This window comes from Dipodomys spectabilis, unplaced genomic scaffold (genome assembly GCF_019054845.1).
Source record: "Dipodomys spectabilis isolate Male_0828 unplaced genomic scaffold, ASM1905484v1 ptg000669l, whole genome shotgun sequence".
Classification (NCBI taxonomy): domain Eukaryota; kingdom Metazoa; phylum Chordata; class Mammalia; order Rodentia; family Heteromyidae; genus Dipodomys; species Dipodomys spectabilis.
In genome coordinates, this window is record NW_024871346.1 from 6,205,038 (window position 1) to 6,228,926 (window position 23,889).

Below are 23,889 nucleotides of genomic sequence, written 5' to 3' on the forward strand. Positions count from 1 at the left end.
GTGCCGCTGGGGCGTCGGCATCCGAGGGTGAGGCGGCCACGCTGGGCATCGACTCAGTGACAAGTACCCAGTCCATCCAGAACGATAAGGCTATGGACGGAGCCGCTGATGAGTAGGGACACCTGATGAGTAGGTGTCCAAAGACAACACGGTCAGAGTCACTGACGTGTGTGATTTCAGGTGTGTGTATGTACTAGGGCTTCAACTCCGGGCCTAAGCGCGCGGTCCCGTCCCTTTTTTGCTCCAGGCTAGCACTCTACCACTTAAACCACAGTTCTGCTCCTGACTGTTGGTTAATTGGAGAGCCTGCCCTGGCCGGCTTCGAACCGTGATCCCGAGTTCTCAGCCTCTTGAGCAGCTAGGATTACAGTGTGAGCCACAGGCACTTGGCTTCAGGCTCATTCTCTCAGCATCTTGGTAAAGAGGTAAAACAAGGTTCACCTGAATGTGAGCACCATCACATAGTCAACAGGGGACAAAAGCAAATAGATGCTTTGTACCTTCTTGTGTCTACAAATTAAAAAAAAAAATAAAAGATTTTCAGTAGCTACAGTATTAAAGGGAAAAGGATTTTCAGTGTTGTAATAATATTTCCTGTTGTTCTTTTGGGACTTCGGAAGTCAGGATTGAGGATATGATTTTCCACTACTACCAGCAGGTGGTGCTAGGAGAATATTTATTCGTTTTTTTTGGGGGGAGGGGGAGGGGTCCGGTCGTGGGGCCTGAACTCTGGGCCTGGGAGCTGTCCCTCAGCTCTTCAGCTCAAGGCTAGCGCTCTACCACTTGAGCCACAGAGCCGCTTCCGGCTTTTTCCTTTTTGCTTATGTAGTGCTGAGGAATCGAACCCAGGGCCTCATGCATGCAAGGCAAGCACTACCACTGAGCCACCTTCCCAGCCCATCCCATCTTTTTTCTCTGGGTTAGTCTGATTGGGTAGTTTTGCATTAAGAATAAGTATTCTTGGGGCTGGGAAGGTGGCTCAGTGGTAGAGCACTTGCCTTGCATGCATGAGGCCCTGGATTCGATTCCTCAGCACCACAAAAGCAAAAAGAAAAAAGCCGGAAGTGGTGCTGTGGCTCAAGTGGTAGAGCGCTAGCCTTGAGCTGAAGAGCTGAGGGACAGCGCCCAGGCCCAGAGTTCAGGCCCCACGACCGGACCCATTAAAAAAAAAAAAAAAAAAAAAGATGGGAAAGGCTGGCCTTTGGCCTTGGTGTGGCTCAACACCTGTAATCCTTAGCTACTCAGGAGGCTGAGATCTGAGAATTGGTGTTCGAAGCCAGCTTGGGCAGCAAAGTTCATGAGACTTATCTCCAATTAATCATCAGAAAACTGGAAGTGGAGCTGTGGCTCTTCAGTGGTAGAGAGGGAAAAATCTCAGGGAAAGTGCCCAGGCCCTGAGTTCAAGCCTCAAGACCAACAAAAAGAAAAAAAAGAAAGTAAAAAGACAAGTCCTTTCAGCCAAATAAAGTTCACTAATTTGTGTGTGTGTGTGTGTGTGTGTTGTGTGTGTGTTCCCTTGCTAGCCTTTGGGCTGGAACTCAAGGGCTAGGCTCTGTCCCTGGACTTTTGTGCTCAGTGCTAGCACTCTACCCCTTGAACTACAGCTCTATTTCCAGCTTTTTGGTGATTAATTGAACTTTTTTGCCCAAGCTGGCTTTGAACTATGATCCTTAGATTTCAGCCTCCTGAGTAGCTAGGATTACTGGCATGAGGCACTGGCACCTAGCTTGAATTGGTGTTTACTGAACAGTGACTGCATACCCTGGGGAAAACAAGATTTGAATTTTATTCCAATAGGAGGTGACTGAATGAGAATATGCCATGTCTATTTACAGCCTTATAAACGTTCCTGATTTTAGCCTTCCTCATAATTTGTTCTTCCCATTTCTCTTGTGAACTGGTATCTCTCCCTTATGTACATAGAATTTTGGAGGTGGTCAGAGACATCAGATCTAAATATTTGCTTTCCTAATATTTGTTAGAGGACTGTGCAAGATCTTTTCAGCTGTTCTTACCTTCCCAGGCCGGGAAGGGGCCATGAGCCTTTTAAGTTTTTATTATTTTTGTTGTTGGTTTTGGGGCTTGAACTCTGGGTCAGGTTTTTTTCCCTGAGCTCTTTTTGCTCAAGGCTAGCACTCTACCATTTTGAGTTGCAACTCCACTTCCAATTTTCTGGTGGTTAACTGGAGATAAGAGCCTCATCGACTTTCCTGTCTGGACTGCTTTTGAACTGTGATCCTCAGATCTCAATCCTTCTAAGTAGCTAGGAATACAGACATGAGCCAACATGCCATGCCCCTCCCTCCCATCTCTTCTTTCCTTCCTTTTTTGCCAGTACTGAGGGTTGAACTCAGGGCCTGGGCACTGTCCCTGAGCTAGCACCCTACCACTTGAGCCATAGCGCCACTTCTAGTTTTTTCTGTTTATGTATACTGTACTGAGGGCTTCATGAATGCTAGGCAAGCGTCTACACTAAGCCACATTCCCAGCCAGTATCTGAGATTTAACCCAGGGCCTCACAAGTGAACTACAGAGTCATACCTTTGCCTGCAGATCTATCCACTTTATACTACAAAGGTATATGGAACTAGATCTCACCACATATTTAATGTAACTATGAAATTCCTTTATCTTCTTTCTTGAAGAAAGTATCATAGGTTTTTTTTTTCTTTTTCAGATATAACTCAGGAAACTATGTAGTGCCAGGGCACAGAAATACAGATTACAGCTCTCTAGCAACTAGCAGTCTAGAAAAATGTCAGCGCCGTATTCTCTATAGACTGTGAGTTCCTAGAGAGGAGAAATCCTAGCTGAATTATCCGTATATCCTAAGGTCTAGCAGCCCTGCCATACTCAACTGTTTCTGACATAGTTGGTGGCTGATAAAATGAACTGTCCCTCTTCGGCTGGATGCTTAAGGGCCTAAATGTCTCAGGGAGAAAACGTGAGGCTGAGGCAAAGCCATACCCTGCCTGAGCCACCCTGCAGAGGTTTCTCTTTTCCTTTGCCTTTCCTTCCAACAGTCCTCAGTGTCAGTTCCCTGTGCCTTAAATACACAAGGCTGAGGGTTTTCACTGCATTCATGAACGACTGACCATGCCCCCGGGAAGGCAGAGATGGGCTTCACTCTCCGGGCTGCTGCCAGTGTGTGGCTGGACACAGGTTTATCATGAAGGCAGTGATGCGATCATCAGGATTTCGGACAGTCCTCTAAGAACTACTTCCCACTGATTAAACCATAAAGGAGCACAAGTGTAAATTCTAGGCCTCAAAGAGACATGTGCTCCCTGAAATACATCTCACTCTCTGGAAATTTCCCTAACAATCTGGGTAGAGTCATACTTGGGAGAGTTCGAACTCAGAAGGGTGACCTGGGGCTGGTTTTACAGATCTGGGCCTGGAGGAGTTTCTACTGTTGACTTGGCCAAATATGGGAACCAGTGGAGAAATACAGAATTCTCGAGTACCAGTTAGGTAAAATATCTTCTTCAGGGCTAGGAATGTGGCTTAGTGGTAGAGTGCTGGCCTTGCATGCTGGAAGCCCTGGGTTCGATTCCTCAGTATCACATAAACAGAAAAAGCCGGAAGAGGCACTGTGGCTAAGTGGTAGAGTGCTAGCCTTGAGCAAACGAAGCGCAGGGACAGCGCGGAGGTCTTGAGTTCAAGCCCCAGGACTGGCAAAAAGAACACACAAGAAAAATCTTGAATTGTCTCTTCACTTTCCCACATTGAGAAAACTTCTGCAGGGTGAGGCTCATTTGTGATACTCCCCAATCCCTTGTCCCCTTCCTTAGCTAAGGACCCATGTGACAGGAGTAGGGACAGATAGGTACAAGATCACACTTCCTAACTGAGCAGCTTCGTTTAATTCGTCCTGTTTGGGACGCCCTGTCTCCCCACTAGTGAGGATCCTTTGGGAAATGGTGAAGGTCTTCACACAGTTCCCCCTGACCGTTCTCCTTTTTCTTCCGGGGCAGATCGCCACTCCTGTTTGCAAAATCAAGACAATCACAGTTACACATTTTCCCAAATCTTTGGCTGTATTGCAATGGTTGTTTCATTTTGTAATCTCCAACTAAACATTTCCTAACCATGGATTAACAATATAGTTACTGACTGGTTTCTTTTTTTTTTTTTAACAGTATTTATCCAACATAACAAAATAAACTGCAATTTGTTATACTTTTTTTTTTTTTACAAAACATTTTATAAATATTTTTACAAAATGTATACAAAGCAATTTCAAGTGAGACATACTATACAAATGAAGGTATTTAAGCAAATAAAAGCCACCCCACACTGCCAGCGAGTGACGCGTCTTCTGTAGTCGTCAGTCTGTAAGGCCTCCCTAATCTAACAGAGTCTACTAAACTCTTCAGAGCTAAAATGTTTCTTTTTCGTAATTGCCAGTTTAAAATTTGCTTTATCTTTAGGCAGTACTTAAGGACACAAAATCAAATGCGTAATAACAAATTCACACTTTTCCACAACAACAAACAGGAAATTTTTTTTAAAGGAGAATGATTTTTTTTTTCTTTTTTGATACGAAGCACAAGTTATTCCTTAACTTTGACTAATGAACCCAAACACTGAACATTGGCCGTGAGAGGCTGAGCGCCCCGCCCCCCGCCCCCCGCGCACCAGCCAGAGGGGCTCAACGGTCCAGCTATGACCCATGTGCGCAGAACCTAATCACAGGAGCAAAATACATTTCATAGTCTTCATTTGTCGTTATCTAGAATCTTTCCTCCATAAAAAGTAAACTTACATACAAGTACACAAAAATTTACAAGTGTTCATTTGGGTGATTTAGGCTCTCCATTAGCTGGATACGTTTTAGGGGTTTGAAAACCTGTATGATGACCTATAAAAAAGCTAGGATTGATTGGGGTGACGGGGCAGGGGAGGGAAGAGGTGACAATGTACATGAAGCTTGTCTCTTAAAAATTCCTGATTTGCAGTGATTAATATAATTCATTAGCAGCCTAGGTGAAGGCTTCCAGGGAGCGTTGTGAGAGGGGGAGTGTGAGGCCGAGGAGAGGAACGTGTGAAATCTGGGGTTCAGGGCAGGCGCTGATCAGGGCTGCCCAGACAAAGTTCCAACTGGCAATCCTAACTTATCTTGTAGTACAGGAAGAAGGGGAAATCTTCAACTTGGACATTGGCACAAATAAGGGGAAAAATGGTAGCCCTACAATGGCTCAGATTTTGCTATTTCCATAGGCCAGAGCTGGGAGGGAGCAGCAGAGCCTTCTGTAGACTGCCTGCTCACAGGGCTGCTTTGGGCAGTGAGACAGAGTGCCAGGAAGGCAACAGGTCTGTTGCCATGGGCTTTTATTTGTTGTTGTTGTTTGTTTTTGAGACAGGGTCTCACTATGTAGCCCAGGCTGGCCTTGAACTTGAAGTCTTCCTACCTCAGCATCAGAGCTGGAGAATGCTGGGATTGGGCTACCATGCCTGGCTTAGTGCTGTTTTTGAAAAAATCAGAAGCCTTCCTTTCTATGGTAGGCCAACGTGGAAAGGAAATGCCCAACATAATGACACTTGGGGTCACCCCCATTTGGGGGACATGTCCACAGCAGACCTGTGGGTGCAGAGGCACCCAAGGTAATCAAGAGGACTGTGGGTCTCCATAGCTCAAACGCAGCACCTCTGGTGGCTTTCTCAGTAACCACCACTGTCGCTGGAAGTGGCAACAGAGAGGGGTGAGCGGGCAGGTGCAAGAGGAAGGAGGATGGGGAAGCTCCCTGAACAGAGAGAAATAAAGCAGTGAGTCGCGTTCACGAGATGAACACGAGGCAAATGCAAACCGTGGCGGGCCTTCCCTTCGGCTGTCATGGGTCTGGGGGCTCAGCGCTTTCCTTCAGTGTTGGGCCGGCTGGTTACCTTTGGTGTGTCTGTGTTTTGGTAATGAATGCTGCCAGGGGTGACTACTGCTGTCAGACAAGAAGAATGAACAAGGGCAAAGTCTCCTTCAAGTTGAAAATGAAAAAAAGAAAACTGAAAACCTAGTTTTCCAACAAAAGTGCTTTTTGATGCTTGGCTACTGGAGAGTTTAAGCAAAACAGAGCCCAGCAACACGAGAGCCTGCGCGGCACGCTGGCTCCGCCCGACTAGAAAACGCACAACTCTTGTTTTTCTCAATAGTTAACATATATATGCTTTGACATATATACATAGGCTAATCCTCATGGCTCTACCCCAGCCTCCCCAGTACACTCAACTTTTCCCTTTTCCCGTATTTACCCTGCTGAGATGATTTCAACTCACACGCTGAGCTGAGTTCCGAGCATTCCCTAGGTGAGATCGGCACAGGGAAACCCGAGAGCGTGAGCTTTGCTCCTGGACGTGGGAAAAACACTGGGATGGCGGCGCAGGCGCCCTGCCTTGTGTGCTGCTGGCGTCTGAGACCAGCTGTGCGGTCCAGGCAGAGCAGCCAGCAACTAACCTCCCAGGGGGCCGCGTCGGGAGACATGGGCGGTCTTCCTGTACCAGCACCCCCCACCAAAAACACAAACCAAAAACGCCCACTAAACTTAAGAGCTGCAGTGAGATATTCTCTACAAAGTCGCTTCTATCAGTCCTGTTTGATTTTTGTTTTTTAATAAGTCTGTTCTTTTCAAATGACTTACTGATTGTCAAAATTTTACCCAAGGGCCAAGTGTATTATGATCTCATTGAGTGACAGTGTTTTAAAAAAATGAAAAAAAGAAAAAGAAAACAAATAAACAAGAACAACGAAAGACTGTAAGCACTTTGGTAACACTGGGAGGGTGAGGGGCCTATCAGACTGCACGAAGATCTCCCTGGAACCATGGCGGTATTGCTCTTAAACAAAGACCAGGACTGCGAGGTGGGGAAGTGAGGAAAAGGGGGAGGAAGAGAAGGAAGGGGAAAAGGGGAGGAGAAGGAGGAAAAGGAGGAGAAGGAGGAGGAACCTGTGCGGAGGTCTAGCAGGCTGGAGACAGGAGACCGTTTCCATTTGCTTTGCCGGGAGAGAATGGAGCGTGTCCGGGGCGGGTGTCGGGTGGGGAGGGACGGCTGCTATTAACACTCTAGGATACTATTTACAGCTGCTTCTAATATGGAGTCCGTTTCCACGACGCCTTCACTGTGGTCCGGGATGAACTTTTCCAGGCAGTTTTCCTGCGAGGCCATCGGAGAGAAGTTGGGGAAGTCTAACTCCATGGAGCCGCTCACCGTGGGGTCGCTCTGAGGCTGCCGCCCAGCCTTTTTGAGCTCCAAGATGTTCTTAAAAGTTGTTTCTAAACTCTTGGTGAGCTGGAGGTCGGCCTGGGGCTCCCCCGAGCCCCTCAGGATGTCGGTGCGCAGAACTTCATTCTTTGGCGAACTCCTCAGCGCCCTGTCCTGGAAGGAGCTGTTGCACGTCATCTCCAGGTGAGGGTCCACCAGGAGGCTGGACAGCTTGCCGTCAGTACCATGATCGGGTCTGGACAAGGTTTTGCGGGGCCCCTCGGCGCCCGGAGAGCCCTCACCCGCCCTCACGGGGTCTCTCCGGCTGCCCCTGTCCTCGTTCGCACTCCGGTACTGAACTGGGCCCGCTTTGTCACGGGTCGGCACTCGGCATTCTGTGTTTTTAGAAACGCTCCCCTCTGCGGAGACCACCATGTGGTTAGGCACTGCATGAGATTGGTCATGATTCAGTGGTTCGGCCACGCCTGGTTTGGCTCGGTCTCTGCTTTGGGCCTTAGCCCCCTGATGTAAAGAGCTGGTCACTTTCCCACCAGGCTGGTCACTGCGGCCACACTGGATCTCGTGAGCAGATTTATCAGGCTTCAGGGAACAACAGAAGTCGGCCTGGAAGCCCTCTGCAGATAGGAGCGGAAAGAACATTAATGAGTAAATCCGAGCTGGCCGTAGCGGCTCACACTATCATAAACTGTAAACTAGCTACTCGGGAGAGGTACAGTTGGAAGCCAGCCCAAGCAGGAAGATCGTCAGACCCATTCTCAACAGAAAACGCTAGGTATGGTGGACTGTGCCTGTCAATTACAGTGGAGGCATAAACAGGATGGAGGACCACGCTAGCCTGGAAAGCTTGAAACAGTAGCTCAAAAATAACAAAAATCACTGGATGCTGGTGGCTCCTACCTGGCATCCTAGCTACTCAGGAGGCTGAGATCTGAGGATCATAGTTCAAAGCCAGCCCAGGCAGGAACATCTGTGAGACTCCTATCTCCACTTAACCACCAGAAAACTGGAAATGGCACTGTGGTTCAAATGGTAGAGTGCTTGCCTTGAGCTGAAAAGCTGAGGGACAGCGCCCAGGCCCAGAGTTCAAGCTCCATAGTTGACACACACAGAAAAAAAAAAAAAAAGCAAAAAGGGCTTGAGGAGGTATAGTTCAACTGGTAGAGCATTTGCTTAGCAAGTGTGAGGTTCTGGGCTCAAACCCAGGTACTGCCAAAAAAATCTTTTATAGATAGTATCAAAATTTAAGCTGTAGCCGGGCGCTGGTGGCTCACGCCTGTAATCCTAGCTACTCAGGAGGCTGAGATCTGAGGATCGCGGTTCAAAGCCAGCCCGGGCAGGAGAGACCATGAGACTCCTATCTCCAATAAACCACCAGAAAACCGGAAGTGGCGCTGTAGCTCAAGTGGTAGAGCGCTTGCCTTGAGCTGAAGAGCTGAGGGACAGCGCCCAGGCCCAGAGTTCAAGCCCCACGACCGACAAAAAAAAAAAAATTTAAGCTGTAGTCCTTGACGGGTGCTGTGGTCACACCTGTAATCTTAGTTACTCAGGAGGCTGAAGATCTGAGGATCATGGTTTGAAGCCAGCCCAGGAAGAAAGGTCTATGAGACTCTGTTATTCCCCCAAAAGCCAGAAGTGGCTCTGTGGCTTAAGTGGTACAGTGTTAGCCTTGAGCAAAAACAAAACAAAAATAAAATAAAACAAACTCAGGGCCAGTGCTCAGCTCTGAGTTCAAGCTCCAGGACTGGCACCAAAAAAAAAAAAAAAAAAAAAGAACTGTAGTCTTTATTATCCAGAGGGCTGGGGCAGGAATGATCAATTCAGTGCATGGATTTGTGACCAGCCTGAGAAACATGGGAGACTTCATCTCAAAAGAAACAAAACAAAAATTCGGAGGCTCATGCAAAAATATAGAAGAATTTTAAAAGTAAAGAGGAATGTACTCATGATCTTCCCGCCTCCAGCTTCTGAATGCTGGGATTACAGGTGAACACCATTACAGAGTAATACAAGACTCTGTGTGGATGTTGGCACTGGGGGCTTGAATTCCCTCTCCTTTAGCTTTTTAATCCAAGGTTGGTGCTATTCCACTTGAGACTTCACTTCCAGCTTTTGGCTGATTAATATGAGCTAAAGAATCTCATTGATTTTGTCTGCCCACACAGGCTTCAAACCTTGATCCTCGGATCCCAGCCTCCTGGGTAGTTAGGATTACAGGCTAGGATCACAGCCACGTCATTGACTCAAGGGTTTGGTTTTGTTTTTACCAGTCCTGGGCCTTAAACTCAGGGCCTGGGTGCCATCTCTGAGCTTCTTTGGGCTCAAGGCTAGAGCTCTATCACTTGAGCCATAGCACCACTTCTGGCTTTTTCTGAATAGTTTATTGTAGGTAAGAGTCTCAGAGACTTTTCTGCCCAGACTGGCTTCCAATCATGAACCTCAGATCTCAGCCTCCTGAGTAACTAGGATTACAGGTGTGAGCCACTGGGTTCTGGTCAGAAGTCATTTTAAAAGGTAGAGCATGCAACAAACTTAAAATGCATTTAGCTGACTGGAAACTGATAGGATTAGAGGATTGTACTTCAATGGACCAGCACAATTCAAGGATTATAGTTGGGGCTGTTTCATTCCTAATGGTGAACTGAAGATAGCAAGACATTCATTCATTTTTTATAAGGACCTTCAATAACATGCTGAGGTTTAATTACTGTTGAGAAGCCTTTTCAAGTTAGTTCTCCATGACCAGAGAAAGACTGAAAAGTTGAAGCTTACAATGAGAAAAAAATATCATGTAACTGAATGTCAGATTCCAGTTTGGACTTTGGATTAGAGATGTTCAAGTAGTCACACACTGCTCTCAACTCTAGGGTTTTGTTTCTTTGTGGTGCCAGTCCTGGGGCTTGAACTCAGTGCTTAGATGCTGAGCTTCTTTTTGCTCAAGGCTAGTGTTCTACCACTTGAACCACAGCTCAACTTCTGCCTTTTTTGGGGAGTAGTTTATTGGAGAGAAGTCTCAGGGACTTTACTCTTTGGCTGGCTTCAAATGCCGATCCTCAGATCTCAGCCTCCTGAGCAGATAGAATTACAGGCATAAGCCACATGCACCTGGCTCTATCTAGGTTTTTTATTTTCTTCCCAGAATTCATGTTCTACTTTTTGGTCTCACCCAAGGGTCAGTTCATACAGATGTCCCACAGCCCTCCCCCCCGCCCCCCCTCCGGCCCCAGAACTTTGAATGTTGACAGGATCCCTCTGCTACTACACACTGCCATTTCCTACCAGGGTCTACAAGTGCCAGACGCCTGTCCCGGGACAGGGACGCTCTCTCCTCCTGGGTGAACATCCTATCGATCATCACCATCTCCGCAGAGGGAGTGATCCGCTGCAAAGGAGAGAAGCAAGTCATTTCCCATGCCTTGCATCACGAGCAAGCAATCAGGAGAATTTGGTTTCTGGTCAGGTCCCATCTAGTCCTATTAGATGCAGTTTAATTTTTACAACATGTTATTAAGTAGTTGTACAAAGGAGTTAAATTCCATAAGTCAGGTTATCAGTACAATGCTTCTTGGTCAACTGAGATTTTTTTAAAAGAAATTTACATATTGGTACAAATCCAAAAGATACTGCAGGGCAGTAAAAAGCTTTCCTGTCTTATGTCCCAGCACATACACTGTCACCTGCGCCTCCTTCCTGGAGCTGGCCTCATCCAGCCACATATTGGTGGCCTACTTAAAATCCTAGCTACCGAGGAGGATGAAATTCAATGATTGAGGCTCAAGGCCCGTCCTGGCAGACAAGTTCTCAAGACTATCTCCAATTTACCTGCAAAATGCTAGAACCGGAGGCATGGCTGAAGTGGTAGAGCACCAGCTGTGAGCAAGAAAACTGAGCAAGAATGTGAGGCCCTGAGTTCAAGCCACAGTACTGGCACACATGCAATAAAATACAGTAAAACACAGTCCTCTCCCAGAGATGTTTTAGGAACACACTGCACATAAACCATATAGGTATTTATTTTTTTTAGCATACCTTTCTTGTCCTCCTTTACTTAATATATTTTAGAAATCTTTTCACTAGGATGACCTTTTACTTTATATTCAGCTATGTTTCCATTGAAGTTTCTTTTTTAGTAAATATTAAATTTCAAGTCTTACATTTCTGGGTTTTATTTAGCATGCAGGTTCATGGCAGATAAAAGCTTACTTGACAAAATCAGTATTCTTGCTTACAAACGGCAGAGCTGGCCATTTGTGATTGTCTCAACGTCATTTTAGAAGAGTTTGTCGTGTGTGTGTGTGTGTGTGTGTGTGTGTGTGTGTGTGTGTGTGTATAACATATATTTACAATCTCTCTTTTGTGTGTGGATGCCTTTGCTGGGGCTCTCACTTGGCTTTTTTGCTCAGTGCTGGTGTTCTATAATTTGTGCCACAGCTATACTTCTGGCTTTTTGTGGGTTAATTGGAGTTAAAAGTCTCATGTACTTTTTTGCCTGAGCTGGTTTTGAACCTTGGGCTCACTAACTTTGCCTGGGCTGACTTTGAACTTACTGTTCTGTTGAGCGACATGCCAGCACACTCAGCCTTTAAGAAGAAAAAAAAAATTTTTTTTTGGCCAGTGCTAAGGCTTGAACTCAAGGCCTGTGCTTCGTCCCGAGCCTCTATGTATTCAAGACGAGCGCTCTACCACTTGTGCCACAGCGCCTCTTCTGGCTCTTTCTGAGTTTATTGGAGATAAGAGTCTCATAGACTTCCCTGCCCAGGCTGGCTTTCAATTACGATCCTCAGATCTCAGCCTTCTTAGTAGCTAGGATGACAGGTGTGAGCCATGAGTGCCTAGTGTCATTATTTTTAATTTTTAACTGATACCTAAAAATACACAAAAATTTCTCTCTAAATATATATGTATTAATGCCGTACCTATGATGTTTCAGTATGTACATATCCTGTGCCATCAGTTTAAGCACATCTACTTCTTCAAGCACCTCTGTTCTTTTTTTTTTTTGGGGGGGGGGGTCTGGTCATGGGGGCCTGGGCACTGTCCCTCAGCTCTTCAGCTCAAGGCTAGTGCTCTACCACTTGAGCCATAGCACCACTTCCGGCTTTTTTTTTTCTGCTTATGTGGTGCTGAGGAATCAAACCCAGGGCCTCATGCATGCAAGGCAAGCGCTCTGCCACTGAGCCACCTTCCCAGCCCCACCACCTCTGTTCTTGAGAGCATTTATTCCAAGACCTTCCATGTTCATGAGATATGACGTATAACTAGTACCCACCCTCATCTCACAGTGCAACAGCACAACTACAACTGCTGGCTCATATCCAGCGGCAACTTAGCACACACTGATCAGCCTTCCTCGACGTCTCCCTCCCTTCTCTTTGTCCTAGCCTGGGAATACCCAGGATCTCTACCACTCAAGGGACGGCTCAACTTCTGGGGCACAGGATCAACTGTTTCAGATTTCACATAGGAATGACACCACGCTGTGCTGTCTCTCTACAGCTGGCTCATTTCACTTAACCATTCCTTATTTGTTAAACAAGAAAACAGTATTGATTGTGACCAACTGATGGAAGTTCAGCAAATGTTAGCTGTGGTCATTAGCAGGAAGAAGATCTAAGTGTACATTTTGCTATAATGTTAAATATTTGTGCTTCTTAAACTAGATGCTCCAAATACAATTCCTTGAGCATCTTCTCTCTGGCCAGGTAGCTCTGGGCATGCAGATGCAAAGGCAAACAGATTTGGGATCTCAACTTTACCATGGCATCTTCTAGAAGCAGGCATCTGTATTTGTTCAGCATAGCTTGGGTCCTTTTTAGGAGCTGAGTGGCAACTGTTTCAAATTCATTGTCCACTTTAAAAAGAGAGGAAGAAAAAAGTCAGTATATAAATCATCCAATCATCTTTTTTTGCTGTTGTTTGGTGCCAGTAGTAGGGCTTAATCTCAGGGTACTGTTCCCTTCCTCAGCTTTTTCACTCAGGGTTCTACAACCTGAACTCTACAGCCATTTACAGCTTTTCTGATGGTTAATTGGAGTTAAGACTGTCATAGAGGGGCTGGGAAGGTGGCCCAGTGGTAGAGTACTTGCCTTGCATGCATGAGGCCCTGGGTTCGATTCCTCAGCACCATATAAGCAAGAAGAAAAAGCCAGAAGTGGCACTGTGGCTCAAGTGGTAGAGCGCTAGCCTTTCTGCCTGAGCTAGCTTTGAACCACGATCTTCAGTAATTAGCTGTGGTTACTGGCATGAGCCAACAGTGCTTGGCTATACTTCAACAACATACAACAACATGCTTTTTTTGTTGTTGTTGGATTTGGGGCTTAAACTAAGGACCTGGATGCTGTCCCTAAGCTCTTTTTGCTCAAGGCTAGTGCTCTACCACTTTGAGCCATAGTGCCACTTCCAGTTATTGAGTGGTTAATTGGAGACAGAGTCTTATGGGGAATTTTCTACCCATGCTGGCTTTGAACCACAATCCTCAGATTTCAGCCTCCTGAGTATTACAGGCATGAGCCACTGGTGCCTGGCTAATGACATGCTTTTGAATATCACTAAGTGGTCAAGGACAGATATCAATGACTAGAGGACCGCAGACTTCACTTCTTTCCAACAGCATGAAAAGCTGGAAAAGTTCAACCAATGAAGTCTAATGATCTGGGCTAGATAGATCAGTTTCACGCAAAGACTCAACCGCCTGGACAGACATGTTGGCTGCCATGGTCTGTGGCTCTGTCGTTTGTCTCTAGGCTCCAAGACCACATTTCCTGATTTACCCTTCTTAGCACCTTCCCACCTGGGTTAAATGCTGGATCTTGTCCCCATTCCCTGAACCGCTAAGGGTGGCCCACAAGGGCCTGAGAGACGCCCTTGTACTCAGATCCGGGAAGAACAATGTGGTGGTGGTGGCTGAGGAAGGGACAAGTAGGTTAGGGTGCCGATGGCATCTGGGCTTGGCAGGAGAGGCAGCAGGATGGGCAGAGTTCTAGATTGGGAAAAAGATTTTGATGATCCCTAACTTTTATGTCAGGTTCTTGAAATTTGGCTAACCCCTAGATCACTTGGGTGATGTTTTTGGAGCTAGGGGTACTACTTAATTATTAGCACTCAACAGCTAGGGACACTGCCTAAGCTCAAATGCATCTGGGCCCAGCCATGTCATTGGCAGCGGCAGACCAGACGATGCTTTTGTCCACTCTTTCCCGAGGTCCTGAGGTATCAAGGCAGGTGAGGATTCCTCATGGAACAATGAGAAGAGCAACGCACAAGAGCGTCGACGTCAATGGGGGGTGAGGAGGGGATGGGAAGGGGAAACAAAGGAGGAGGCAACAATGCTTGATAAGAAATGTACTCATTACCTTGCTCATGTAATTATAACCCCTCTGTACAGTATTTTCACAAGCCAGGCCTGAGAGGAAAACTTTTCGTCTACCAGCTGGGGGTGACCCTGCTTTTCCTTTTCCGTGGCAGCCTGGGGGCACCTGATTACCTTTCTTCAAGTCTTCCTCGGTGGGTGTGGAGCCCTGGCACACGTGGTAGGAGAGCAGTCTCTGCACCGCGTCGCTCAGTGATCGGAACTGGCTTTTGTCAGGTGTCACCGCCTGGGCTTGGTCCCTCTGAAGCTGCTGCAGGATGCTTCAAAGGAGAAATGGCCAGGGTCAATGGAGAGTCGTATTAGGAAATCAGATCTCATCATGCTGCTTACTAGCATGCAAAGGAAATAAGGGCTAAAGGAATGTCATTTTCGTAGCAGTCTTGTTTGTTCACATTACATTTTATTATCATTATGACCCTGACTCTGAGAGCGCCGGGTTTCCGACCATTTGTGGGTGGGCGTACGGGCTGACCACTGGACGGCAAGTGCACGCTAACACTGCTTGCTAAACACAGGAGCTTGGCGAGCCCTGCCTCTCAGAGACCCTCTGTCTCTCAAAGAAAGACAAAGAACTCTTAAGAACAAAAGAGTAAACAGCAGGCTCAACCTACTGCTGATATATAGTTTCTACAGAAAACAAACTGTAGGAAAAGATTTTCAATGGGCTTTTTTGTTGGTGCGAGTCTTGGGACTTAAACTTAGGGCCTGAGCACTGTCGCTGGGCTTTTGTGTTCAAGTTTGGTGCTCTAACACTTGAGCTACAGCTCCTCTGGCTTTCTGGTAGTTAAATGGAGGTAAGACTCTCATGGATTTTCCTGCTGCAGCTTTGAACTGCAATCCTCAGATCTCAGCCTGAGTAGCTAGGATTACAGTTTTGAGCCACCGATGTCCAGCTCAAAGTACATTTTTAAAAGGTGAGTAAATTCACTATTATAACCTTGCTTCTGTAGAATGCTTATTAAAGGTTGGGGACCTACAGCAAAATTAAAAATTAATTGACCCTGCCAAAAGTAACTCACAAAGCGCCTTTCGTTAGCTGTTTTGCAGCCGGCCTCTTTTGTCCTCCTGAATGACTGTCCACCTAGAAACAAAGCACACCTCCTGTTAGTCCTTTCAGTAGAAAAGTGGCAGAACACTGTTCCAAGTAAAACCCACCACATCTTGCCAGGTGCCTGTAATCCTAGCTACTCAGGAGGCTGAGATCTGAGAAAGACGGTTTGAAGCTAGCCCAAGCAAGAAAAATCCGTGAGACTCTTATCTCCAATTAACCACCAGAAAACCTGAAGTGTTTGAGCTGTGATTCAAGTGGTATAGAGCACTAGCCTTGAGCTGAAGAGCTCAGAGACAGCACCCAGGCCCAGAGTTCAAGCACCATGACCAACAAAAAAAGAAGAAAAAAATCTCTTGTTTCCATTTCCTGGAGTTCATTTGGATGAATATTCTACGATCAGATGCAGTGAGGGCATTTCTTGTGTATATATACATGTGTATCTACATACACATACACCACTATGTGTGTTTATGTATACATGAGTATCTATATGTGTATGTGTTAATTCGTTTGGCACTGGGGATTGACTCCAGGTCCTTGCATGTAGCGGGCAAGCACTGTACACTGAGCTCCCTGCCACCTGTAGCTCCTGCTCGTATGTAATTAATCCACAAGGCTGGACAGCAGGAGCAGAGCGGCTGACAGGACCACACGTCTGCTAGCTATCTAACGAAGGACAGGCTATGCAAATTGCTTTCTACCTGCACAGCTGACTGGCCAGGAGATGATCCAACTGCTTTTTCCTGCTGTGCCTGGGAGCTCCCTAAGGATAGCGGCAGAACTTTGCTTGCAGAATCCTGCCCTGTGAGAACAGAAGACAGTGTTCAATGGAATGGAAAATCAAGTCCCCTACAGTCCCATGTATGAAAATGACGGAATATTTTGAGAGGGATTTTTTTTTTCTTTTGACAGTACCGGGAGGGTTTGAACTCAGGATCTCACGCTTGTTAGGCAGATGCTTTACTTTGTAAGCCATGCCATCAGCCCTTGAAAGGTATTTCTTTCTCGTGGAGGCTTGCTGTGAGGAAGGCAGCAGAAGAGGACATTTCTTTACAAGCTCCAGGGGCAGAGGGAAGGGTCTACTTAGGCAATAAGTAATCAGGAAGTGGTGCTGTGGCTCAACTAGTAGAGTGCTTGCCTTGAGCCGAAGAGCTAGGGTCAGCACCCAGGCCCAGAGTTCAAGACCCACAATTGACAAAATCAAAAAGCAAAAACAAAGAAGGGGCTGGGAATGTGACCTAGTGGTAGAGTGCTTGCCTAGCATGCATGAAGCCCTGGGTTTGATTCCTCAGTACCACATATACAGAAAGAGCCAGAAGTGGCACTGAGGCTCAAATGGTAGAGTGCTAGCCTTGAGCAAAAGAGCTCAGGGACAGTGCCCAAGCCCTGAATTCAAGCCTTAGTACTAGCAAAAACTAAAACTAAAACAAAGAGTAAGTAAAGCCCTAGTGTCGAATTCCCTGTGGTCTGAGCCTCAAGCTCAATACCTGTTGTACTTTAGGACCTCAAAGTAAGATTGACAGGAAGAGGGTGCAGGAGGAAGTGACAGGGGTAACTGGGTCAGATGGGTAGGCTGATATAACTCATGGCATTATGAGCATCAGGAAGGGATTTGCTGTGTACAGAGCACCGTGAGGACCCAGTTCAAAGCCACAGGTGCCCTGGATCTCAGACATATCTCCACAGAATTTAATGTGTCATGACAGAATTAGAAGTGCTTTTCCCTTTCTCAGCGGGATACAAAGTGACGGTGCCTTTCGCCATCATTCATGGTGTGTTAGCAATGACCCGACATGGCAGTGGACAGGTAGAGGAAGGAGCGCTTGCAGAGCAGTGAAATTGTGTCAGGAGGTTTCACAGTGCGCCGGGGTGGGAGGAGGGGAGCTGCGGGAGCTGCTGCAGAGGCGCCTGACCTGGCAGTGTGTTCAAGAGCCCGGGGATCTGCGCGGGCCGCAGGCCGTCTGCCGTCTTGGAAGTGGCAATGGGGGAGGTCTGGTTCAAACTTTTTTTCTGAGCCTGAGGAACACAGAAGCAAGACGGGAAACAGTCAGTTGTGTCATTAGAAATTAGAATCGATTACTTGCAATGACAACCAAGCCTCTCAATGCCTATGTGGCATTGCTTTCAGGTTAGATCACAAAACAAACTAAAGTGTTAAAAACATGACTCTTTGGCTGCATTGGGAGAATTTGGCTAAGTACATCTCCCTAAAATCTCCAGGTATACAGAATCTCTTAGCATCATTTGGTAGAGATGCTGGTTAGCAGACTGTTCTTGCTCTTGGAACTGGTTTGTGGTAACTAGAATTCAGTCTGTGTCCCGGTACAATCATGACTCTGACCACCAGTCCCTAGGTGGGGCAGTGTACCTCCAGTTTGTGCCATGTCAACTTCAGTTGGCAAATAATCAGGAAATGTAAATTCAATTTAATATTAGCCTGAGAAAAATTATAATAATTAACACAATGATATAGTTGTTGTGTGCTTCTTTTCTACAAATGAGAAAGCTCAACTGGATGATGTTTAAGAACAAACTTTCTCTTGGCTTTAAAAAAATCTGATCTGCCAGGCACCAGTGGCTCTCGCCTGTAATCCTAGCTACTCAGGAGATTGAGATCTGAGGATTGAGGTGCAAAGCCAGCCCAGGCAGGAAACTCCATGAAACTGTTTTTTTTTTTTTTTGGGTCCGTTCATGGGGCCTGAACTCTGGGTCTGGGTGCTATCCCTCAGCTCTTCAGCTCAAGGCTGGTGCTCTACCACTTGAGCCACAGCGCCACTTCCGGCTTTTTTATTTTTGTTTATATGGTGCTGAGGAATCGAACCCAGGGCCTCATGCATGCAAGGCAAGCGCTCTACCACTGAGCCATCTTCCCAGCCCCTCCATGAAACTCTTATCTTCAATAAATCACTAAAAAACTGGAAGTGGCACTGTGGCTCAAGTGGTAGAGTGCTCGCCTTGAGCTGAAGAGCTGAGGGATATCACCCAAGCCCAGAGTTCAAGCCTCACAACCAACCCTCCCCCCAAAAATCTGATCTATCTATCTATCTGTCTGTCTGTCTGTCTGTCTGTCTATCTATCTATCTGTGTTGTGGTGTTGGGATCAAACTCAGGGTTCTGGCACACTAGTAAATGCTCTATTACTGAGCTATATCTTCAGTCCTACATGCTTATATTTTATCTGCAAATCCTTTTATTTATTTAATTAATTAATTTTATTTTTTGTTGGTCATGGGGCTTGAACTCTGGGCTTGGGTGCTGTCCCTCAGCTCTTCAGCTCAAGGCTAACACTCTACCACTCGAGCCACAACTCCACTTCCAGTTTTCTGGTGGTTTATTGTAGATAAGTCTCATGGACTTTCCTGTCTTGGCTGGCCGTAAACCATGATCCTCAGAGCTCAGCCTTCTGAGTAGCCAGAATCCCAGGTGTGAGCTAAAATTAATTTATTTTATTGTTATGACAGAGGTGATGTACAGAGGGTATTGTTATGATAGAGGTGATGTACAGAGGGATTAAAACGACATGAGTCAGGAAATGAATACATTTCCTTTTGTACTAGTGTATTCTGTTCCCTTGCTCTCTCCCAGTCCCTCCCTCCCGTCTCCACCCACAAGTTGTATAGTTCACTTTCATCCGTGACCAGTGAGCTCCACTGCTGCACTTTTTATCCTTTCCCTCCATTTCTGGTCCCTCTCCCCACCCTCCCATAGATATACACATGACCATACCATACCCTACATAAAGTAGAGAAGACAGAATCATCAGAAGCTAAAAACTAAAAAAAAAAAAAAAAAGTCTTTTGTTTCTCTATCTTGAAGTTTGTATCAGAAGAATATCATATATATATATGTATATAATATATAATATACATATATTATATATTGTTGTTGGTTGAGGGGCCTGATCTCTTGGCCTGGGCGCTGTCCCTCAGCTCTTCAACTCAAGGCTCTACTACTTAAGCCATAGTGCCATTTCCTGCTTTTATTGCTTATGTGGTGCTGAAGAACCGAACCCAGTGCCTCATGCATGCAAGCACTTTACCACCGAGCCACCTTCCCAGGCCTGATCTCTTGGCCTGGGCGCTGTCCCTCAGCTCTTCAGCTCAAGGCTAGCACTCTACCACTTGAGCCACAGCACCACTTCCGGCTTTCTGATGGTTTATTGGAGATAAGAGTCTCACAGATTTTGCTGCCTGGGCTGGCTTTGAACTGCAATCCCCAGATCTCAGCCTCCTGAGTTGCTAGGATTACAGGCATGAGCCGCCAGCACCTGGCTTCAGGCCCTATTTTCTATAACTATTAAAAGGTACTTAAGCATTAAGCTTTTGTGTTTCTCAGTACTAAGAATATCCTCTTTTAGTCTTACTGTGTGTATCTGGAATCCTAAATAATTTGTCATATTCCAGTGCATTTGGCGGGGGGGGGGGGGGGTGCTGGTTGTGGGTCTTGAACTCTGTCTGGGCCTGGGCGCTGTCCCTCAGCTCTTCAGCTTAAGGCTACCGCTCTACCACTTTGAACCACAGTACCATTTCTAGTGGGTTTAGAAGCATGAGCCACTGGCTCCCAGCTACCAGTGCATTTTTTTTTTTTAATTTTATTTTTTGTCGGTTGTAGGGCTTGAACTCTGGGCCTAGGTGCTCTTCAGCTTAAGGCTAGCACTCTACCACTTGAGCCACAGCGCCACTTCCAGCTTTTTCTGTTTATTTGGTGCTCAGGAATCGAACCCAGGGCCTCATGCATGCAAGGCAAATACTCTACCACTGAGCCACCTTCCCAGCCTTCCCAGTGCATTTTAGATCTAACTTGCACATATCAGAGAGAACATGCGCCATCTGTCTCTGAGCTTGGCTTACCTCACTTAACAAAACTTGTTCTAGTTTCATCCTGCATATATATATATATATATATATATATATATATATATAATTTTTTTTTGTCGGTCATGAGGCTTGAACTCAGGGCCTGAGAGCTGTCCTTGAGCTTTTCTGCCCAAGGCTAGTGCTCTACCATTTGGAGCCACAGTGCGTTTTCCGGTTTTCTGGTCGTTATTTGGAGAGAAGAGTCTCACAGGCCAGACACTGGCTCACGCCTGTAATCTTAGCTACTCAGGAAGCTGAGATTTGAGGATTGCAGTTCAAAGCCAACCCAGGCAGGAAAGTCCTTGTGAGACTCTTATCTCCAATTAACTACTCAAAATAAAACAAACAATAACAAAAATAAAACAATAAAAAGTGAGCTGTGGCTCCAAGTGGTAGAGAGCTATCCTTGAGCAAAAAAAAAAAAAAAAAAAGAGCTCAGAGACAGCACACAGTGGGCTGTTCAAGCCCCAGGATTTACCAAAAAAAAAAAAAAAAGTCTCATGGACTTTTCTGCCTGCCCTGGCTTTGAACTATGATCCTCGTATCTCAGCCTCCTGAGTAGCTGGAATTATAGGTATGAGCCACCAGCACCCAGCCTGTTTGTTTTTTTTTGTTTTGTTTTTATGGCAGTGTCTTGCTATAAAATCCAAGCTGGCCTAGAAACTCACAATCTTTCTGTGTGTGCCTCCCAAGTACTGGAATTTCATCTGTGTGTGTGTGTGTTGGGCTTTGAACTCAGGGCCTCATGTTATTGGGCTTTGAACTTCATGTTCTGGCTGGCTGGTTTAGTACCAATTGAGCCATGCTTCACTTTCTCAGCTTTTTGCTAGCTGAGTGGAAATAAGAGTCTCTTGGATTTGTCTGCCTAGGTTGGCTTCAAACCATGATCCTCACACATCCTTGTAGCTACCATTCTGCAGGCACCTCTGCTTCTCGGACACCTGTGTGCCCTTTCCCTCGTCCGGTCTCTCCTCGGTGGCCGCGGTGTGGCCACCTCTCCCGCACGCATTGGCCTCCCACGCGCGGCCGGGCCTCCCCTCGCTGAGTTTTCAGCAGGGCTGAAAGTCCGTAAGCCTTTCCTTGCCCTCCCTTGTGCATGCCTTCCTCTTTTGTGTCCATCTCTAAGCGTGGAGGAACTCTGGGTCCCCGTCAATGTTTCAGGAGGATCAGTGCGGTGGAAGTGGGCTGTTAGTGGAGACGCGAGGCGGGCTAATCACCGCGCAGCTGTTCCAGCAGGCTCATTAGGAGACAGGCGGCTGGAGCAGCCCGGCGCTTCCACCCTGGCTGCACTTTAGAATCACTCAGGGAGCTTTTGGAAAATGCTGTACACCTCACACCCTTTCTCCGGGCTATTTAAGGAAGAATTTATGAGAGTGAGCTTCAAGCATCCATATTTTTGAAAAGCTCCCTAGATTATTCCACGACAATAGCCGAGCGCCTCATGTTTGAGAGGAGAAAACCAGGCTGAGAGCCGATTCCCGGGCCAAGGCGGCAGAATGCAGGCTGCTGAGCTGGACCGTGACTTGGCTCTGCCTCTCTCTCTCTCTCTCTCTTTGCCAGTCCTGTGGCTTGAACTCAGGGCCTGGGCACTGTCCCTGAGCTTCTTTTGCTCAAGTCTAGCACTCTACCACTTGAGCCACAGCGCCACTTCTGCCCTTTTCTGTGTATATGGTACTGAGGAATGGAACCCAGGGCTTCATGCATGCTAGGCAAGCACTCTTACCACTAAGCCACCTTCCCAGCCCCATCCTGAATTTTCTTGAAGCTACAGGGAGCTGGAATAGTATACAGTCACTAAGGATAACAGAGGCCATCCTCGGCCAGACATCCTCTTATTCATTATGCTCTCCATCATTTCTTCTCTTTCTTTTCCTTTTTTTTTTTTTTTTGGCCAGTCCTGGGCCTTGAACTCAAGGCCTGGGCACTGTCCCTGAGCTTCTTCATTTGCTCAAGGCTAGCAGTCTACCACTTGAGCCAGCACCACTTCCAGCCTTTTGTATTTACGTGGTGCTGAGGAATCAAACCCAGGGCTTCATGCATACAAGGCAAGCTCTCTACCACTGAGCCACAGTCCCAGCCCTCCTTTTTTTTTTCATAGGTCATGGGGCTTGAATTCAGGGCCTGGGCACTATCCCTGAGCTTTTTTGCTCAAGGCTAGCGCTCTACCATTTTGAGCCACAGCTTTACTTCTGTTTTTTAGGTGTTTATTAGGAGATAAGTGTTTTACAGACTTTGCAGCCTGGGCTGACTCTGGACTGGGATCCTGAGATCTCAATCTCCTGAGTAGCTTGGATTACAGGTGTAAGCCACCAGTGCCAGGCCTCTCCAACCATTTTACTAAAGGTGTAAGCTGTTTGTTTAGTAAATATTTTACACTTACACACATCTTTCATTGAAAATTATTTTGTAGGCTTTTCCTTAAATTTAAAATTATTTTTGAAAACCTCTTAAATGACTCTATAATAACTCATCCTGTGAATCATCCCTCTATTATTAGACTTTTGTGATCTGTGGGAAATCTTCATGGACAACAGTAATGGCTTACTAGGTCAAAAGAACTTGAAAAGACAAAATTGGCAAGGATTCTGGGAAGGAATTCTAAAATGAGACACAAGCAGAAACAGATTACTTTTTTTTTTTATACTTGAAATGAATAATAGCATAACAATGCCCAAGGAGGAAATAGAACCCAAATAACTTCTGAACATAGTATTTTGGCCATAAACCCTTGGGTAAAGACAGCAGCACACAGTAAACCAACAATGAGGAAGTCTGTTTTCCACAGAGGTGGAATTAGCAATTCTAAACTACTTTCTGCCAGCACTGGTGGCTCACACCTATAATTCTAGCTACACAGGAAGCTGACGTATCAGGATCAGCCCAGACAGAAAAGGCCATGAGACATTTATCTCTAATTAACTAGCAAAAACCCAGAAATGGAGGTGTAGACTTCCAGCCTGGAGCTGAAGACACTATAGCAAAAGCATGAGACCCTGAGTTCAAGCTCTATTACCATCATGAATGAAGAAGAAGATGACGACCGGGCGCCGGTGGCTCACGCCTGTAACCCTAGCTACTTAGGAGGCTGAGATCTGAGGGTTGCGGTTCAAAGCCAACCCGGGCAGGAAAGTCCGTGAAACTCTTATCTCCAATAAAACCACAGAGAACTGGAAGTGTCGCTGTAGCTCAAGTGGTAGAGCACTAGTCTTGAGCTGAAGAGCTGAGGGACAGCACCCAGGCCCAGAGTTAAAAATAAAAGAGGAAGAAGAGGAGGAGGAAGAGGAGGAAGAAATAATCAAGCAGAGAAATGAGCAAGGCTTGGGTCAATCTACTGGTCAGGGCTTATGAACTTGTAGCTTAAAACATTGTTAAATATATAAATATCTATAGATATTAGGTAT

The 23,889-nt window shown here is 46.3% G+C and overlaps 1 protein-coding gene across 1 annotated transcript in view; it reads right to left on the minus strand.

Annotated features, from left to right (window-relative positions):
* Positions 1-3,955: 3,955 nt before the first annotated feature.
* Bicral (BICRA like chromatin remodeling complex associated protein) overlaps positions 3,956-23,889 on the minus strand; it is a 60,400-nt gene continuing 40,466 nt past the window's right edge. Inside the window, exons 6-12 of the mRNA XM_042671923.1 lie at positions 17,546-17,648; positions 16,334-16,434; positions 15,601-15,662; positions 14,696-14,841; positions 12,969-13,063; positions 10,492-10,594; positions 3,956-7,829 (exon numbers count right to left, since the gene is read on the minus strand). Coding sequence (XP_042527857.1) covers positions 7,048-7,829; positions 10,492-10,594; positions 12,969-13,063; positions 14,696-14,841; positions 15,601-15,662; positions 16,334-16,434; positions 17,546-17,648 — 1,392 coding nt within the window. The 3' untranslated portion in view covers positions 3,956-7,047. The remainder of the gene's footprint in view (positions 7,830-10,491; positions 10,595-12,968; positions 13,064-14,695; positions 14,842-15,600; positions 15,663-16,333; positions 16,435-17,545; positions 17,649-23,889) is intronic.